Here is a 15,833-nt window from a genome sequence, read left to right on the forward strand (position 1 = left end):
ATCTAAACATAACTAGAAAGCAGATGAAAAAGTGAGCTAAAATTATGAATAAAGGGTTGAAAATTATTAGCTAAAAGTGTTGTCAGCTATATAAATTGTTTGCTAACAGTTTAAATAAATAGCTGAGATTATAAGATAGGCTCTTGGATAAATAAACACAATGAATAAACATTTGAAACTGGTCACTAAACATAATGGATAGCAGTTAAATGAAGTAGCTGCTATTTAAAGTAAATAGTTGAAATGGTACGCCGGTAGTTATGGAAAAATGGTTGAGATAGTTTGCTAATCTAGCCTACTAGTCCTCGTGATCCCATGTGATAGAAAATGTCCCTGGCTTATGTATGCCTGAATGGAAGCTGAATGGGGTTAGGGTAATTGATAAGCTAAAAGTAGTCCTGGTCCAGGTTAAACTGAGGTCAAATGAACACATTTATACGTGGTGCTGATGAGGGGCTCTTGTGTCCATCTGACAGGGCAGAAAAAAGGTTGGGGACCACTGTAGTAACATTGCTTGTTTTGATTTCATTTAAGAAATGCTTCTATCCATATCCATTTTATCATCGATTTCATCTCATTGCCTCATAAATTCATCATATGCTAATATATTTTGTTTTCTAACAACCATTGCTAACAGAGGAAACACTGTAGAAGATCATATTAGGCAATCAAATTATATTACACCGTTAGATTATTGTATTAGGATAAATTACATTTATATAACCACACCAACCTGATTAGACTCACCAACTGTTTTTGTCCTTTACGATATCAGAATCCATCTGATTTAACTACCACTGCCCAAAAAGCGCTGGTTAATATTTAAATGTTCAACTAAAAATAGCAGATAATACAAACACCAGTGTAACTCTTCATTGCAAAACCTGTAATTATCTTAATTTTCCATTCCCACACTGTTCTAGGAATGACTTGTAGACTTTAGAATATTATTGGCATTTTGAGTTACCTGATGAGAAGAGACACAACAACTTGGCCTGAGGTGCTTTATATCCATGCAGGGTTTTGGGTTTCCGTAAGCGGGCCCAGTCAGCAGAGGAGGAGAGCAGCGCACCACTCGAACACCTCACCCTCACAGAGTTCCTCAAAGAGTATGTTATTCACCTAAATGGCCTCACATGTGCATGTGTGGCTTAAGTCATTTTAACCCCGCTGTGCGACCGTTCCCAAGCTCATCCATTAACCATGTAGGTTTTTTCCCAGCTGCATCTGATGATGTAGGAATCTGCAGAAGCAGATTATATTAACACTTCTTATGACGGGTGGCTGCTGTAGGTTTGATGTGATAATGCATGGTTGTTTGTTTTTACGTTCTGTCATTGTTGCCTTTCACCTAGAATGCCCAATGTAACTAGCATAACTCGCTGAAAATAGATGACACGTATTAATTGCATTTTGGCAAGGTCATACTATAAATAGCATGCACTAGAGTCCATAGTGACTTCCAAGCATGCCGAGCATGTTGTGAAGAGTAATAATCCGTAGACTAGGGGTCCTGGAAGACTGTCTGGACATTCTTTCATTCCGGCATGATACCAGTGTACCTTATTATGCTCTCTTTAGTCTATTAAACTACTAAAATTATGATGTCTTTTTGTTAGTGTGTGCATGTTGGATGGTAGTACTGCAGTGAGGAGTTGTAATGACCTCTGACTAAAGCATTTACACTAAAACAGGATCGAGGATGAGGACTGGGATAAATACATAATCCCATCTAAGGTCGAGTCAGAGAAGTACAAAGTCAGCCGGACCTTCAGCTTCCTCAAGAGCAGGATGTCGAGCACTCGCAGCAAGACTAAGGTGAGACAGTGCAGTGGACTTTCTAATTCATGCTGGCTGTGATTTCAGATCTACTCAAATGTCATTAAAAATGCCTACAGTTAAAGGTTACGATTAAAAAAAAAACACACACACACACACACACACACACACACACACACACACACACACACACACACACACACACACACACACACACACGGCTTAAAGGCTTCTAAAAGCAGTGCAGTAAAAGTTTACCACATCTCAGTCATGCCAGGTCGGAATTCTTGTGCTGGGGGGGCCATTGTCTGAGCACAAGTCTTTATTTGGTGAAGCAGAAAATTCTCTCTCTCTTCAGGTCTTAGCAACAAGACACAGTGAAAATATTCTCTTACATAACATGTAGACCCCCGCTCCACACACACACAGCATGGGGAACCAAAACACATTCTGTGCTGCACTCCTAATCTTGTGAACATATGTGCGTGTCTTTAAGGATGTGCATGTTTTTAACGACAGTGTTTCCCTATATTTACGGAAACACAATGCACATGAAGACTCAGAAAACAAACACATTTTCTCCTTGCAAAGTTTCAAAAGATAATAAACATTCTTCTATCGCAGCATACACTGAGGACACCCCCCTCCCCTCCATCCCAGTGCCCCCTAATGATAAAGCACCATAACAGCAGCAGTCCCAATGGACCTTAACAAAGTAAACAAAAAGGCTCACTCAGAGGCCCCTTTATCTCAACTAACTTCACTTTAACAGGTGTTTTTCAGCAAGAAGATGGCCGCTTTAAGCCTCTTTTTTGCCTGCTGCAATGAGTCATATTATTTCTACTCTCCTGCTTTGCATGTTATTATGGCATTATCTGCAATAACTGTCAGCTGAATGAGCACATTTAAAAAATATCTATCATTTGCCTCTCAGGTGAAGGGTAAAGAGGTGAAGGAGGGAAAGGAGAAGTCAGTCACTCCTAATGGTCATCAGTTTGTTCCTGTGTCTCCATCTGGTCCTGCTCTTTGTGTGGCCTGTGATAAGTCTGTTTCTGGGAAGGAGCTGTTGCAGTGCTCCAGTAAGTATTACACTGTCAGTGCTGATGTTGTTTTATGTCCTGTGGTGGCTGAACTGTTTTGGATTTGTTTAAATCTCTTTGCACGTGCTGCTGTGATGTTTTGTTCAGTATAAGACATGAAGTCTTTTTTTTTTTCTTTCATAAAGTCAACATTTCTAGTGACAAACAACAGTTTGTCTGCCATCTGGATACTGGATTCACATATGTTGTAATAACTCAGTTCATGGAATTAACTGACATTTTATATGTGCTTGTCTGCAGACTGTTTACTGAATGTTCATAAGAACTGTCGGGAGTCTGTTGCAGCCTGTGCAAAGGTAATCATTAACACAATGCACCTCGTTTGCGCTCAGAGCAAATAAGCAAGATTATTGATTTAAAAATAGTTTTACAAAAGAAAAAAGTCAAGCCAGAGAGCTTCACAAATGTAAAAAAAAGAAAAAGAAACAGCTGCTGGTGACAGACTGCTTCATGTTTGATGTGCTGTTTTAACATAGTTAAACAATGTTGTTATTTTATATTTGGCAGAATATAAAGTCCTACCTCTTTTTTTTTTTTTTAAATGTCGCATGTTTTCATTTGTCAGCTGACTTCTTGGGGACAAAGTCTTTGTCCGTTTCTGTATGGCTTACACAGTCAGCCAGGGATGAGGTCAGTTTTACAAAAATAGGTCAGGCACTTTCAGTTAGCACTAGTCAGCCTGTATAAATAGATGAGAACGAAAAGGTTTGTTATGTTATAGATGGTGTTATGGAAACTGTAGGCTCTGACATTACTAAAGCTTGACCTACACTCTGGATTGTAAGTACAGCTTTTCTTCTGCTGCAGATGTTAACTTGTAAACTATCCATCACTGTAGTGATCCTTTATTACCTGAACAGACCACAATGCTGTAGAAAGAGATTTTATGCCCTATGCATTAAACAACACATTCATTTACTTTTACATCTAGCAAACACGTTTGGTATGTAAAACACGTGTTTATACTGGTTGTTTTGCGTTCATTATTTACATCTGTGTTCAATGTCAGCTAGCAGAATGGTGTCAAACCACTGCCCACATGTGCACACAAACACTCCTAAAAACATTGTTGTGTAGCACTATTTGGACCCAAAATCCACAGATTGCATTTAAGTACATGCTAGCTAAACCAGAAATCTGTCACTCAGTCTGTTACTGTGTTGTAGCTAGTTATCTAGTTTTAATCATTCCCTTTGTGTTTTCCTGTGTCTCTTATCACCCCTGTTTTTGTTGTCTAAAGAGGGCAAAATGCAAGAAAAGAAGGAAAACAAAGAAAAAGTAGTCAGTTACTTTAGTAAAGACGAGCAGAGTGAAAGTGGGTACTTTTTTCCACAGGAAGAGTAAATTCCTGGACATGGTGACAAAGGAACTCCGGGAATGTGTTGATATCACAAATTAGTCATGCATAAGTACAATATCTCCCAGCATGTTTCTCTTTAACTGATTCCAGTTTTGACTAAATTTGTTGTGATTACAACCACATCCTCCTGTTATTCAAAGCAAAAACACTCAGATTTACAACTTTTGGTGGCGATATGATTATATCTTTCCAGAAACTGCAAGACAGGAATGCATTGCTGATGAAGAACAAGGCCTTTTCTCTCCCGCAGAGTGAGTGCCCCCACTGCTCCTCCCTTTGTCTTTGATTCATTTAGTTTTCACCTGTCCTCCCTTGTCCTGTAGTAGATAAGTAAGCCATTGCTCTTCACCCCTCGTCATTCCTCTTCTGTTGTTTTTCTTTCCTGTTTAAAAAAAAGAAAAAGTTAAATTTTAATCTACCTCAGTGGGGGATCTGGTCTGGATTGTGTTTACGTGTGCATGAGAACACGGGTTGAGTGCTCTATTTGCACTAACATGATCATTTTATTTCTTCAGTTTAAGCTTTCTGTCTTCTTTGAGTGCTTGGTATTAGACAGAGGTGTCAACATCTGCAATGTATTGTCACAACTGTAATCAAACTGCAGTTAAACAGTGAAAGATTATAACAGTTTAATGATCCTGTAAATTTTATAGCAGTGACTACATAGATATAAACAAAACATCTGAATACTAAACAAACACGCAATATTTATTTTTAGAGTGGGAAAGCTTCCAGTGTATGACGTATTTCTCCTCCTTTTGATCTTCCTTTTTAGACCCTGTCAAAGAAAACCCACCATCCTCCATTTTCTCTTCTTCTTCCTGCCCGTCCTCTTCGCTTCCAACAATGAACAGAGAAAAAAGAGAAACAGTCGCACCGCTTACTAAAAGCCTCTCTATCTCTGCAGACAGCAGGTAGGCTGGTTATGATCTGGGAAAAGAAAAATATTACCACCGGTATGAAAAAAGCATTAAGAATGAATGAACTGCATTCATTTTGTCTTTTAATTCAATTTGTTTACTTTTAAATGTGACCTATTATGCTTATTTCCAGCTCCATGTTTTTACTCTCATATTCTTTTAGAGATGTTTTCCATGATTTATAGGTTCGTCCATAGTTCATCCACTGTATGAAACAAGCCATCGTAGCTTCCCCTCCCTTTAAGCCAGTTTTCTTCTGATTGGCTGGCCCTGACAAACAGGTCTGAACAACAGGTTGATGGGGTTTCTGTACTCCCAGTCAGAGCTGTCTATCTGAGATGACCACATTGGGGATACTCCCTCATGTTGATGTCACACAGATCCAGGAGTAGAAAAAACATTTGGAAATTAAAAAAAATGTATTCTTCTGTGCCCTACGACAGCTGGGATAGGCTCCAGTGCCCCCCGCGACCCTGAAAAGGATAAACGGAAGCGGATGGATGGACACAATTGAGACTTCCAAAAAGCAGACTCTATTTTAGTATGCCTAAAAATAAATGAAACCTAGATTTCCACACAGGCTCTTCTGACCTGGCTCTCTTTCCCTCAGACGGCTGAGCGACTCAGCAGGTGCGGACTCTGAGTGTGCTGCTCCAACTTGCACTATTAGCTCACTGTCTGATGACGGGACACCAGTCACAACGACTCCCCCAGCCATCGACCTGCCAATCACCACACAAGGTGAGGAAGAACAGAGAGGCTTGGTACATGCATCAGTTGTAATAGTGATCCAGAAATAAGACGCTATTCATCACTTTCATTCATGTAGATACTGTTGATGCTCCTTTACTGGGCGACCTGTCCGCTGACCTGCTGGGACTTGAAGCAGAGTCATGGAGTCTTGCAGTCACTGCCGAATTTTGTAGGCAACACGACAGACACACAATCAAACGCCAGGATGTTATTTATGGTGAGAAAATCCAGCCGGCCTGGAATTAACAATAAATTAACAATACTGTTTTAATATTTTATATAAAAGCACTGTATACTGTACAACCAGCATCTGTAATCATATAGCTGATTATGTTGGATTCTGTGGGCTGAGTGAAAAGCTAACTTTTTTGCAGTTTCCAAAGAAATGTGTTTCATTATTACTTGTACCACCAGTGTTGTCAACCTTTGTGTGTTAACATATCAAAATCCTGTGAAGCGCAGATGGTTTATTTTCAGCCTGTGAGAAACCTTTGCCAAACTAAACATTGCATCTACAGTTTGAAACATAAACCCTGCCAGATATTTCAGTATCCCTTACCCAGTTTGGCTGTTCTCTTTCAGAGCTGATGCAGACCGAGCTGCACCATATCCAGACCCTAACGGTCATGTCGGAGGTGTTCAGGAGAGGCATGCTGGAGGAGCTGCAGCTGGATTGGGACTGTGTGGCCCGGATTTTCCCCTGTTTGGATCCCCTGCTGGTCTTCCACAGGAACCTCTTCAGAGCTCTGCAGGAACGCAGACAGGCTGAAACCCAAACAGAGAACTCCCAAAATTACATCATCCACAGGATTGGAGATATACTGCTTCAGCAGGTTAGTTGATATTTAGTTATGTAAAATAAATATACTCAGATGGACGTCTGTGCTCAGCATCTAGTCTCTCTCAGTTCTCAGATGAAAATGCTGAGAAGATGAAAAACTTGTATGGAGAGTTCTGCAGTCACCACATCGAAGCTGTCAACGTCTTCAAAGAGCTACAGCAACAGAACAAGAAACTTCAAAACTTTGTCAGGGTAAGCCCCTGAATCCAGATCCACTGTTTTTTTTTTTTTTTTCAATTAGTTATATTACAGTTAAATATTTTGAGCAGCTAAAATTCTTTGTCTCTCACAGCAACAGAGCAATAACTCGCTGGTCAGACGAAGAGAGGTCCCAGAATTTATCCTGCTTGTAACTCAGCGCATCACCAAGTACCCAGTGCTGCTGGAGAGGATATTACATTATACCAAGGGTGGGTCTACTCTACTGTGACTTGTGCAAAACTGCAGATATGCAAATGTTAAGTCTGTTGCATATTTGTTGAAAGGAGAAGAACAAATGAAAAGCAAGAGGAAGTTTTAGTGATTGCATAACAAAATGTTGGCCTAAAAGTTTAGCATTTTAAACCACTTCTTAAAAAATTATTGATTTAAAGACCTAAAACGGAAATCTTTTTTAATACATTTTAATGCTGCTTATTTGTCTGTTATCAGTTAAGAGATCGTAACAAAAAGCTGCATTATTGAAAAGCTGTTTTCCAAATTGGATTATTCATATGACCTCTGGCTATTGTTTCTGTTCGTAGAGGGAAGTATAGAACACTCTGACCTGTCAACTGCCCTGGCTCAGATCCGTGATGTTGTTGCAGCAGTGGACCTGACTGTAAATAAATATGAGAGGTTTCAGGAGCTTCAGGAAGTGCTGGCCCGGCTGGAGAACAAAAGCTTTGCCAAGCTTAAGAATGGCAAGGTGTTTCGCAAACAGGACCTGCATAGCAAACATAGGGATCTGCAGCACAAAGGGCTGGTCTACTGGAAAACAGCCACAGGACGTCTGAAAGGTGGATATGAAATCATATCGGGATCTATGATGTGTTGTTTATTTAGGTTTTAGACAATCAAACTATTTGTGTCCACACTTCTCTTTTCAGATACGTTGGCTCTTTTGCTCACTGACATTCTAGTTTTCCTGCAAGAGAAAGATCAGCGCTTCATATTTGCTGCTGTGGTAAATATCAACCCCTCCCCCTGAAAAAAAAGAAATCTTTTAAATCAAAGAAACTAGATTAAACTGTCTGTCCATGTGTCTCTGTCTATTAACCAATCTGGTTCAACCTACAGGACCAGAAGCCTCCAGTAATCCCTCTACAAAAGCTCATCGTCAGAGAAGTTGCCAATGAAGAGAGAGGGATGTTTCTCATCTCTGCATCCTCAGCGGGGCCAGAGATGTATGAAGTTCATACCACCAGCAGAGAGGAGAGGAATGCATGGATGAGACACATTCGACAAGCTGTAGAGAGGTACATGTAAGCACAAGTCAAACCTAGGGTGTTTGTGCAGCTTAGACGCCATGTGTAGGTCCGGTTAATGTGTGTTAACGATTGTCACAAATTACTAGCTGCCCTGAGGAAGAGGAGGAAGATGAGCGAAGTGCTGAGACCGAGGAAGCCAGGCAAGCTGCAGAAATGAGAATTCAGAAGATCACCAAGTTCCAAGGTAAAAAAGGAAAGTGTGTTTGAGACCAGAAGATTACTTTAGAGTTTATTTGTTCATATCACAGAGAGTTTGTGCAGTTATGAAGCATAACAAGACCCATTCCTCGTAATCTTTTCGTTCATTTTGTGTAGAAACGCTGTTGGGTCAAGACCAACGAATCTGCAACAGCCTGGAGGAGAAGTTACAGCTTTATGCTGAGCTTACAGAATTAACCCTCCAGTCACCAGAACCTGTACCACATCGCCACCTGCTGGTAGAATCAGTACCATACACCGACAGTGAGACACCAAGACAGGCCTCTTCACTGCTCACAGCTGCACTCAGAGAAGGTATAAAAGGTCGAGTGTGGCAGCAATTTTTGATTTTGGAGGGGATTCTAAATAAAGAAATGTTCTTGGGAAATAATATTTTACTGTAGCAATATAAGTTTAGTTGATTTCTTATAACGAAAATATTCGTTTTAACAAGTATATTAATTAGTATTACAAACTTGAATAAATTAGCAAATTATAAAAAAGTCTATATATTGCACGCTAATGTAGGAATAAACAAATAAATTGAAATAAAAGTGTTGCAAAACATTAAGTTTTGATCAAAATTTGCCTTTCCTCCAGCTGAAAACCTGATCACCATTCTCCAGGCTCGTGAGGGCATCGCTGTGCAGAGTCAGAGCTCTCCTGTCCGAGGCCCTGAGTGCTGCAGTTATAACAGCCACGGCAGCAGCATTCAGGAGTCTCCGTCTGAGCGTGAGTCACTGGCAGACACTGCAGCATTACATTTTCTGGGATATGTGTCACACTGCAGCTGATGTGTCAGTGTCTACTGTAATGTCTACTGTAATTTCTTGACCACATTGCATATATGCAAGCTGTCACATCTCCTTCCCTTGTCCCTACAGCGGATTATCTGAGCACGCTAAGCATGAGCTCCACCTCTCTTGGATCTGACAGTGAATTAGCCGGGATGGACAATTCGTTGTGGAACTCCGCTGTTGAGCTGAGAAAAGGAGAGAACAAAGGGACACTGGTGAAGGTTCAACCTCTTTAGTCCCCCCATGAACAGTGTTTGTTGATGGATTAATATACATTACTGTTTCACTGTACTGACCCATTGTTTTCTGTAGGTGGCAGAGAGTGTCCAGAGCCTGACCCAACTTCTATACAGTCTACAGGTGAGAAGAACAAATATTTTACCTAACTGATTGAAAGACTATATGTTTTATGTGATATAAGAATAAAACAGTTCAGCTAAAATACTTGTTACATGTTAACTCAGTGAGAAATAAATCTCTTAGGAACTTTTACTGGTTTCTTTTGCTAAATAGTGAATTTGTAATCTGCCATAACTTACATTTTCAGACTCTAAAATAAAGAGGTATTTAAAAGGTTGTAGATAGATATAGATAAGGGATTTCAAAGACTGTGCATCTAATAAAGCCTTAATAGCCTTAATATAGTCCCGATCAAAAGTTTAACACCACTTGAAAAATTGCAGAAATTCATATTTTGCATGGTTGAATCTTAACAAGGTTCCAAGTTGAGCTTGAACGTGCAACAAGAAGAAATGAGAGTGAGACAAAACACTTTTTCGAGCATGCAATTTATTGAAAACGATGCTTAAACTGAAACAGGCTGTTTTACAGCTGATCAAAGTTTTAGGACCACATGACTTTTAAAGGCCAAATTCTGCCAGGTAGTCACACTGTCGTGACGTTTGTTTGCAAAGGCAAAAAAGATTCCCTTTTTGAATGTGGTTGGGTTATTGAACTGCAAAAGCGGGGTCCATTGCTACTGAGGTGGGACGGAGTAAGACAGTCATGTGGAATTTTTTAAATGAGGGTTATGGAACAAAAAAGTCAAGTGGAAGACCCCCCCAAAAATTTCACCAGCACTGAGCTGGAGGATCCAATTGGCTGTCCATCAAGACACTGGACAATCCTTGAAATTAAGCCCATTCCTGGTGCCGACTCCAGCCCCATAACCGTGAGACGGCATCTGAGGTAGAGGCGTGGTCCTACCTCTGTAAAGCTGTAAAGCCTGTTTGAGTTTAAGCGTTCTTTTTAATAAATCGCATGCTCATAAAAATGCTTTGTCTCACACCCATCTCTTGTTTTTGCATGTTTAAGCGCTACTTGGAACCTTGTTAAGATCCAACCATGCAAATATGATTTTTTTGCCATTTTTTAAGTGGTCTTAAACTTTTCATCAGGACTGTATGATGATGCTTATGTTACATTTAGTAACTGGAGTGTGATTAGTTGTCTCCTTATGTTTGCAGGCAGCTGTGACCCTCCAGGACAGCTGCTATGAAGTCCACCAGCTCCTTCTTCAGGAGGGAGAAGGACCTCAGCTCCGAACCCTCGCCTCCCTTCAAAGCAGCCTGGTATCAGTCACATCATACCCACTGAAAGCATTTTCTCAATGTAAAACCTTACACGTTTTGAGGAAGCTGAGATTTTAGAGTTACAGTGGGGCAAAAAAGTATTTAGTCAGCCACCGATTGTGCAAGTTCCCCCACCTAAAATGATGACAGAGGTCAGTAATTTGCACTAGAGATGGCACTATACCACTTTTTTATGTCCGATACCGATATCATAAATTTGGATATCTGCCGATACCGATATGAATCCGATATAGTGTTTTTTAATCAACAAAACTGTTTTTTAAAATATCTTGCTGCATTTTGCAAGTCTGCAAGTTCATACTCAAGTTTAAAACAACAACTACACTAAAGCTATTCTGTTATACCTGTATACAAAAAAAATATTTCATAGTTCAGCAATACTGATCAATCTAATAAACTTAGACCTACACCATCCTCCCTATTCTGGTATTTTAAAGAGTACTTAGCGTAAATATTAAGCAACCTAACTAATAGGGTTCCAACTCCCAGCAACAACAAAAATAAATAAATAAAAAATAGGGAACCACCCCTCACGCTCCACCTCATGATGCTTAATCGACGTAATCAACCTTAATTTGATGCAGTGTGAAAAAAAATGCACAGAAATCAATTATTTTTCAAGAAATATTAAATAGATTCAACATCTTTCTTCAACAAAATTGCAGACTGCACAGATGGTACCTTCCCAAAGTAAAAAGTACTATAGCTTACTAGGGTATATATATTAGACTTAATAGTCACTATATACAGTAATTGACTTCTATTCATTTTACATCAAATTAAAACTTTGGGTGTCAGATAATTATTTATTAAAAGCTAGACATTTTAAATGAGAATAAGAAAGAAAAGTATGTCTTTGTGCCCCCTTTTCCCAGTTAATGCCCTATCGGCCCCCCTGGCTAAACTTTGCTAGATCCGCCCCTGCACAGTTACCAGCCGTCAGCTACATAGAAAGTAATATTAAATAAATTCTAACAACAGCTTATCAAGCTTAAACGTGCTGCTGTTGTTCAGCCGCTGGTTTCCTCTTTCTGGTGCAAAGTGGACCAAAAACAAACAAGAGAGACGGACTCGCCACAGAAAAGCCGATCAGCTGATCATTAGCAGTTTCACGATTGAAGTAGCAGCCGGAGAGCGAGAGGCAGTCGCTCGTTAAGCTTAACGTGGGAATGCTTTACAAACATTCAGAGATGGACTTACACACTTGCTTTACTTCTCTCGGGGATAACTTTGTCGGAGATGAAATGCCAGGTTGCTAGCGAAGCTCCACATGCTATCCAGACCACCGACAGGTCCCGCATGCCACAGCCGCTCTATCACGTGATGCATACTGCTCCGACGTGCTAACGTCGTTCTGAGGCGAGTTACGGCGTGTTGCAAGTTTTGTGAGGTGCTTTCGTGATATTTAATGGATCGGATTACATTTTTTATTTTTCTCCGATATCCGATCCAGTAATTTAGGTCAGTATCGGACCGATACCGATACGTAATATCGGATCGGTCCATCTCTAATTTGCACCAGAGGTACACTTCAACTGTGAGAGACAGAATGTGGAAAAAAAATCCATGAATCCACATGGTAGGATTTGTAAAGAATTTATTCGTAAATCAGGGTGGAAAATAAGTATTTGGTCAATAACAAAAATACAACCCAATACTTTGTAACATAACCTTTGTTGGCAATAACAGAGGTCAAACGTTTACTATAGGTCTTTACCAGGTTTGCACACACAGTAGCTGGTATTTTGGCCCATTCCTCCATGCAGATCTTCTTGAGAGCAGTGATGTTTTGGGGCTGTCGCCGAGCAACACGGACTTTCAACTCCCGCCACAGATTTTCTATGGGGTTGAGGTCTGGAGACTGGCTAGGCCACTCCAGGACTTTCAAATGCTTCTTACGGAGCCACTCCTTTGTTGCCCGGGCGGTGTGTTTTGGATCATTGTCATGTTGGAAGACCCAGCCTCGTTTCATCTTCAAAGTTCTCACTGATGGAAGGAGGTTTTGGCTCAAAATCTCACGATACATGGCCCCATTCATTCTGTCCTTAACACGGATCAGTCGTCCTGTCCCCTTGGCAGAAAAACAGCCCCATAGCATGATGTTTCCACCCCCATGCTTCACAGTAGGTATGGTGTTCTTGGGATGCAACTCAGTATTCTTCTTCCTCCAAACACGACGAGTTGAGTTTATACCAAAAAGTTCTACTTTGGTTTCATCTGACCACATGACATTCTCCCAATCCTCTGCTGTATCATCCATGTGCTCTCTGGCAAACTTCAGACGGGCCTGGACATGCACTGGCTTCAGCAGCGGGACACGTCTGGCACTGCGGGATTTGATTCCCTGCCGTTGTAGTGTGTTACTGATGGTGACCTTTGTTACTTTGGTCCCAGCTCTCTGCAGGTCATTCACCAGGTCCCCCCGTGTGGTTCTGGGATCTTTGCTCACCGTTCTCATGATCATTGTGACCCCACGGGATGAGATCTTGCGTGGAGCCCCAGATCGAGGGAGATTATCAGTGGTCTTGTATGTCTTCCATTTTCTGATGATTGCTCCCACAGTTGATTTTTTCACACCAAGCTGCTTGCCTATTGTAGATTCACTCTTCCCAGTCTGGTGCAGGTCTACAATACTTTTCCTGGTGTCCTTCGAAAGCTCTTTGGTCTTGGCCATGGCGGAGTTTGGAGTCTGACTGTTTGAGGCTGTGGACAGGTGTCTTTTATACAGATGATGAGTTCAAACAGGTGCCATTCATACAGGTAACGAGTGGGGGACAGAAAAGCTTCTTACAGAAGACGTTACAGGTCTGTGAGAGCCAGAGATTTTCCTTGTTTGAGGTGACCAAATACTTATTTTCCACCCTAATTTACGAATAAATTCTTTACAAATCCTACCATGTGGATTCATGGATTTTTTTTTCACATTCTGTCTCTCACAGTTGAAGTGTACCTCTGATGCAAATTACTGACCTCTGTCATCATTTTAAGTGGGGGAACTTGCACAATCGGTGGCTGACTAAATACTTTTTTGCCCCACTATATGTCAACACATATATTGTTGTCCAGGAGCAGGAGAAGCAGAGGAGTATTGAGAAGAAAAAAGAGGAAGTGGAAAAGAAGGGTTTAGAGAGGAAGAAAGAAGAGGTGGATGAGGTGCAGAAACTCCAGGTGAAGCTGAAACAAGAGCAACAACGTTGGGACAAAGAATGTCTGGCCAGAGAGAAACAACAGGTTAGCTTCATGCTCGTGTTCTTTAAAAGTGATTTTATGTTTCTCAGTCACTTGTCTTTCTGGTCTCTCTGTCTTTGTTTCATAATAGTTTGGTCTGGCACAAAAAAGCTCGGTTTAGTTATGAGTCTACGCCAATGACTGCAGAAAACAGTCATTGGTCTACGCCCATTTCCTTGATCTTTACCAGGTTATAAATAGATCACATTTAATTAAAGCAAACAAAAGCAAACTGCAGTGCTAGATGAGACACTAGACTCTTGATAAATAAAATACATTTTACATTTTCTATAATTACTTCAAATTTCAGTAACAAAAACCGGAAACATGTCATATACGATCAAAATGTGTGACCTGTGAATTTCTTTTTCAAGATAAGATATTTTTAAACATGTGTTGTAACCTCATTTTCATAGCTGCATGTGCATCTGCCATTTTCTATTATCTTATTCAATTTCCTGTGCTGCTGTTGCCATGGTTATATTTTACTAAGTGCTAATATGGAACAGGTCAAAAAGGCTGTTACCTGCTTTCAAAACCTCAACTTAAAACCCAAGTTGTGGTTAAAGTGCTTAAGTTTCAAATATAGTATTAATCTTTAGACCTAAGCAATGTATGAAGTCTGTTACAACAGTAGAATAATAAGCCTTGCATGCTTACAGAGTGAACAGGAGACTTTGCTGGAGCAGCGGGAGCAGCAGTGTCTTCTGGAAGCTGAGCGGCTGCGCTGTGAGCGTGAGGAGCTGGAGGCCCAGCTGCTGGAGTACCAGCAAAATCTGGACAGACTGAGGGAGGGTCAGAGGAGTGTAGAGAGGGAGAAGGAGAAGATCGAAGCGCAACAGAGACTGCTCCAGAGCTGGAGACATAGCCGCCAGAGCAGCCTGCCTGTTATGATTCCACTGGGTGAATACAAGGTAATTCAGGAAGCGGGAGATGATACAAGAAAGTGCATTAATGCAGGGGATAAAAGTACAGAAAGATTCAAGTAACAAAATAGATAAATACATAAATAAATGAAAACAAAACTAGGAACGATAGAAAAAATAAAGCCAAAAGAATTTGTCACCTCTCCTTCTATTTCATGTCATTTTGATGTCCTAGGGGTCTACCCACAGCCGCTCAGGGAGCCTGGATGGCAACTGTTCAGTGTACAAGAATGAGGCAGCTTTGCTCACCTCACTCCAACAGAACCACCTCCACCAGCCCACCAACAACAACCAGCACCAGCATCCTCTCTCCATGCCAAGAAAAAACCACGAAGACCCCCTGCACAGTTCCACCTATTCGACCAACCTCGGCCTCAGTGCCAGCCTCTACAACAGCCTCAACACCCTGCTGAGCCAGACACACAGCAAACAGCCGCTGGATGGCATGACATACCCGAGCTACGGTAACAGTCATGACTGTCCTCAGGCCCTGAATGACTCCATCCACCCCTTTGGCAGCAGGATCACTACACACTCACAGGAGACCAACACTTGTAAGACTACTTACTATATATAAAGCATGGTAGAAAGTGCATGCCTTTTTAAATGAGTATTGTACATATTGTGCTTTTTCCAGCCCTCATAAACAACATCTTTGTCTTGACAGTTGAAAGTGATTCTTTTGACTTCCTGCAGTGGGTGTCTGGACCCACACAGGAACGTGGACACACACTGAACCCTGATCTGTGGCACTGTATGTGTCTCATTTGACATTGCCTTGCTCTGTAGCTCTATTAAACCTCATGTTCCTGCGAGGTGCTGTGATATTATTAACCCATCCACTGCTGTGCATTTCTCTGCTTATTTCAA

General features: G+C 40.9%; 1 protein-coding gene across 5 annotated transcripts in view; it reads left to right on the forward strand.

Moving 5' to 3' along the window:
- LOC113034381 (rho guanine nucleotide exchange factor 28-like) overlaps positions 1–15,833 on the forward strand; it is a 44,578-nt gene that overhangs the window by 25,969 nt on the left and 2,776 nt on the right. For 3 of the 5 annotated variants that reach the window (XM_026188890.2, XM_080308835.1, XM_026188898.2), the window contains 23 exons: positions 1,020–1,109; positions 1,695–1,818; positions 2,714–2,858; positions 3,120–3,175; positions 4,433–4,490; positions 5,015–5,153; positions 5,770–5,900; positions 5,989–6,129; positions 6,495–6,745; positions 6,820–6,945; positions 7,046–7,163; positions 7,497–7,751; positions 7,842–7,918; positions 8,032–8,210; positions 8,309–8,406; positions 8,538–8,735; positions 9,021–9,152; positions 9,305–9,438; positions 9,530–9,577; positions 10,684–10,788; positions 13,876–14,040; positions 14,700–14,951; positions 15,139–15,517. In XM_026188890.2, the coding sequence (XP_026044675.2) occupies positions 1,020–1,109; positions 1,695–1,818; positions 2,714–2,858; positions 3,120–3,175; positions 4,433–4,490; positions 5,015–5,153; positions 5,770–5,900; positions 5,989–6,129; positions 6,495–6,745; positions 6,820–6,945; positions 7,046–7,163; positions 7,497–7,751; positions 7,842–7,918; positions 8,032–8,210; positions 8,309–8,406; positions 8,538–8,735; positions 9,021–9,152; positions 9,305–9,438; positions 9,530–9,577; positions 10,684–10,788; positions 13,876–14,040; positions 14,700–14,951; positions 15,139–15,517 (3,401 nt within the window). The remainder of the gene's footprint in view (positions 1–1,019; positions 1,110–1,694; positions 1,819–2,713; positions 2,859–3,119; positions 3,176–4,432; positions 4,491–5,014; positions 5,154–5,769; positions 5,901–5,988; positions 6,130–6,494; positions 6,746–6,819; positions 6,946–7,045; positions 7,164–7,496; positions 7,752–7,841; positions 7,919–8,031; positions 8,211–8,308; positions 8,407–8,537; positions 8,736–9,020; positions 9,153–9,304; positions 9,439–9,529; positions 9,578–10,683; positions 10,789–13,875; positions 14,041–14,699; positions 14,952–15,138; positions 15,518–15,833) is intronic. The other 2 variants (XM_080308836.1, XM_080308837.1) reach the window with 1 other exon arrangement.

Source organism: Astatotilapia calliptera, chromosome 12 (assembly GCF_964374335.1).
Source record: "Astatotilapia calliptera chromosome 12, fAstCal68.1, whole genome shotgun sequence".
Classification (NCBI taxonomy): domain Eukaryota; kingdom Metazoa; phylum Chordata; class Actinopteri; order Cichliformes; family Cichlidae; genus Astatotilapia; species Astatotilapia calliptera.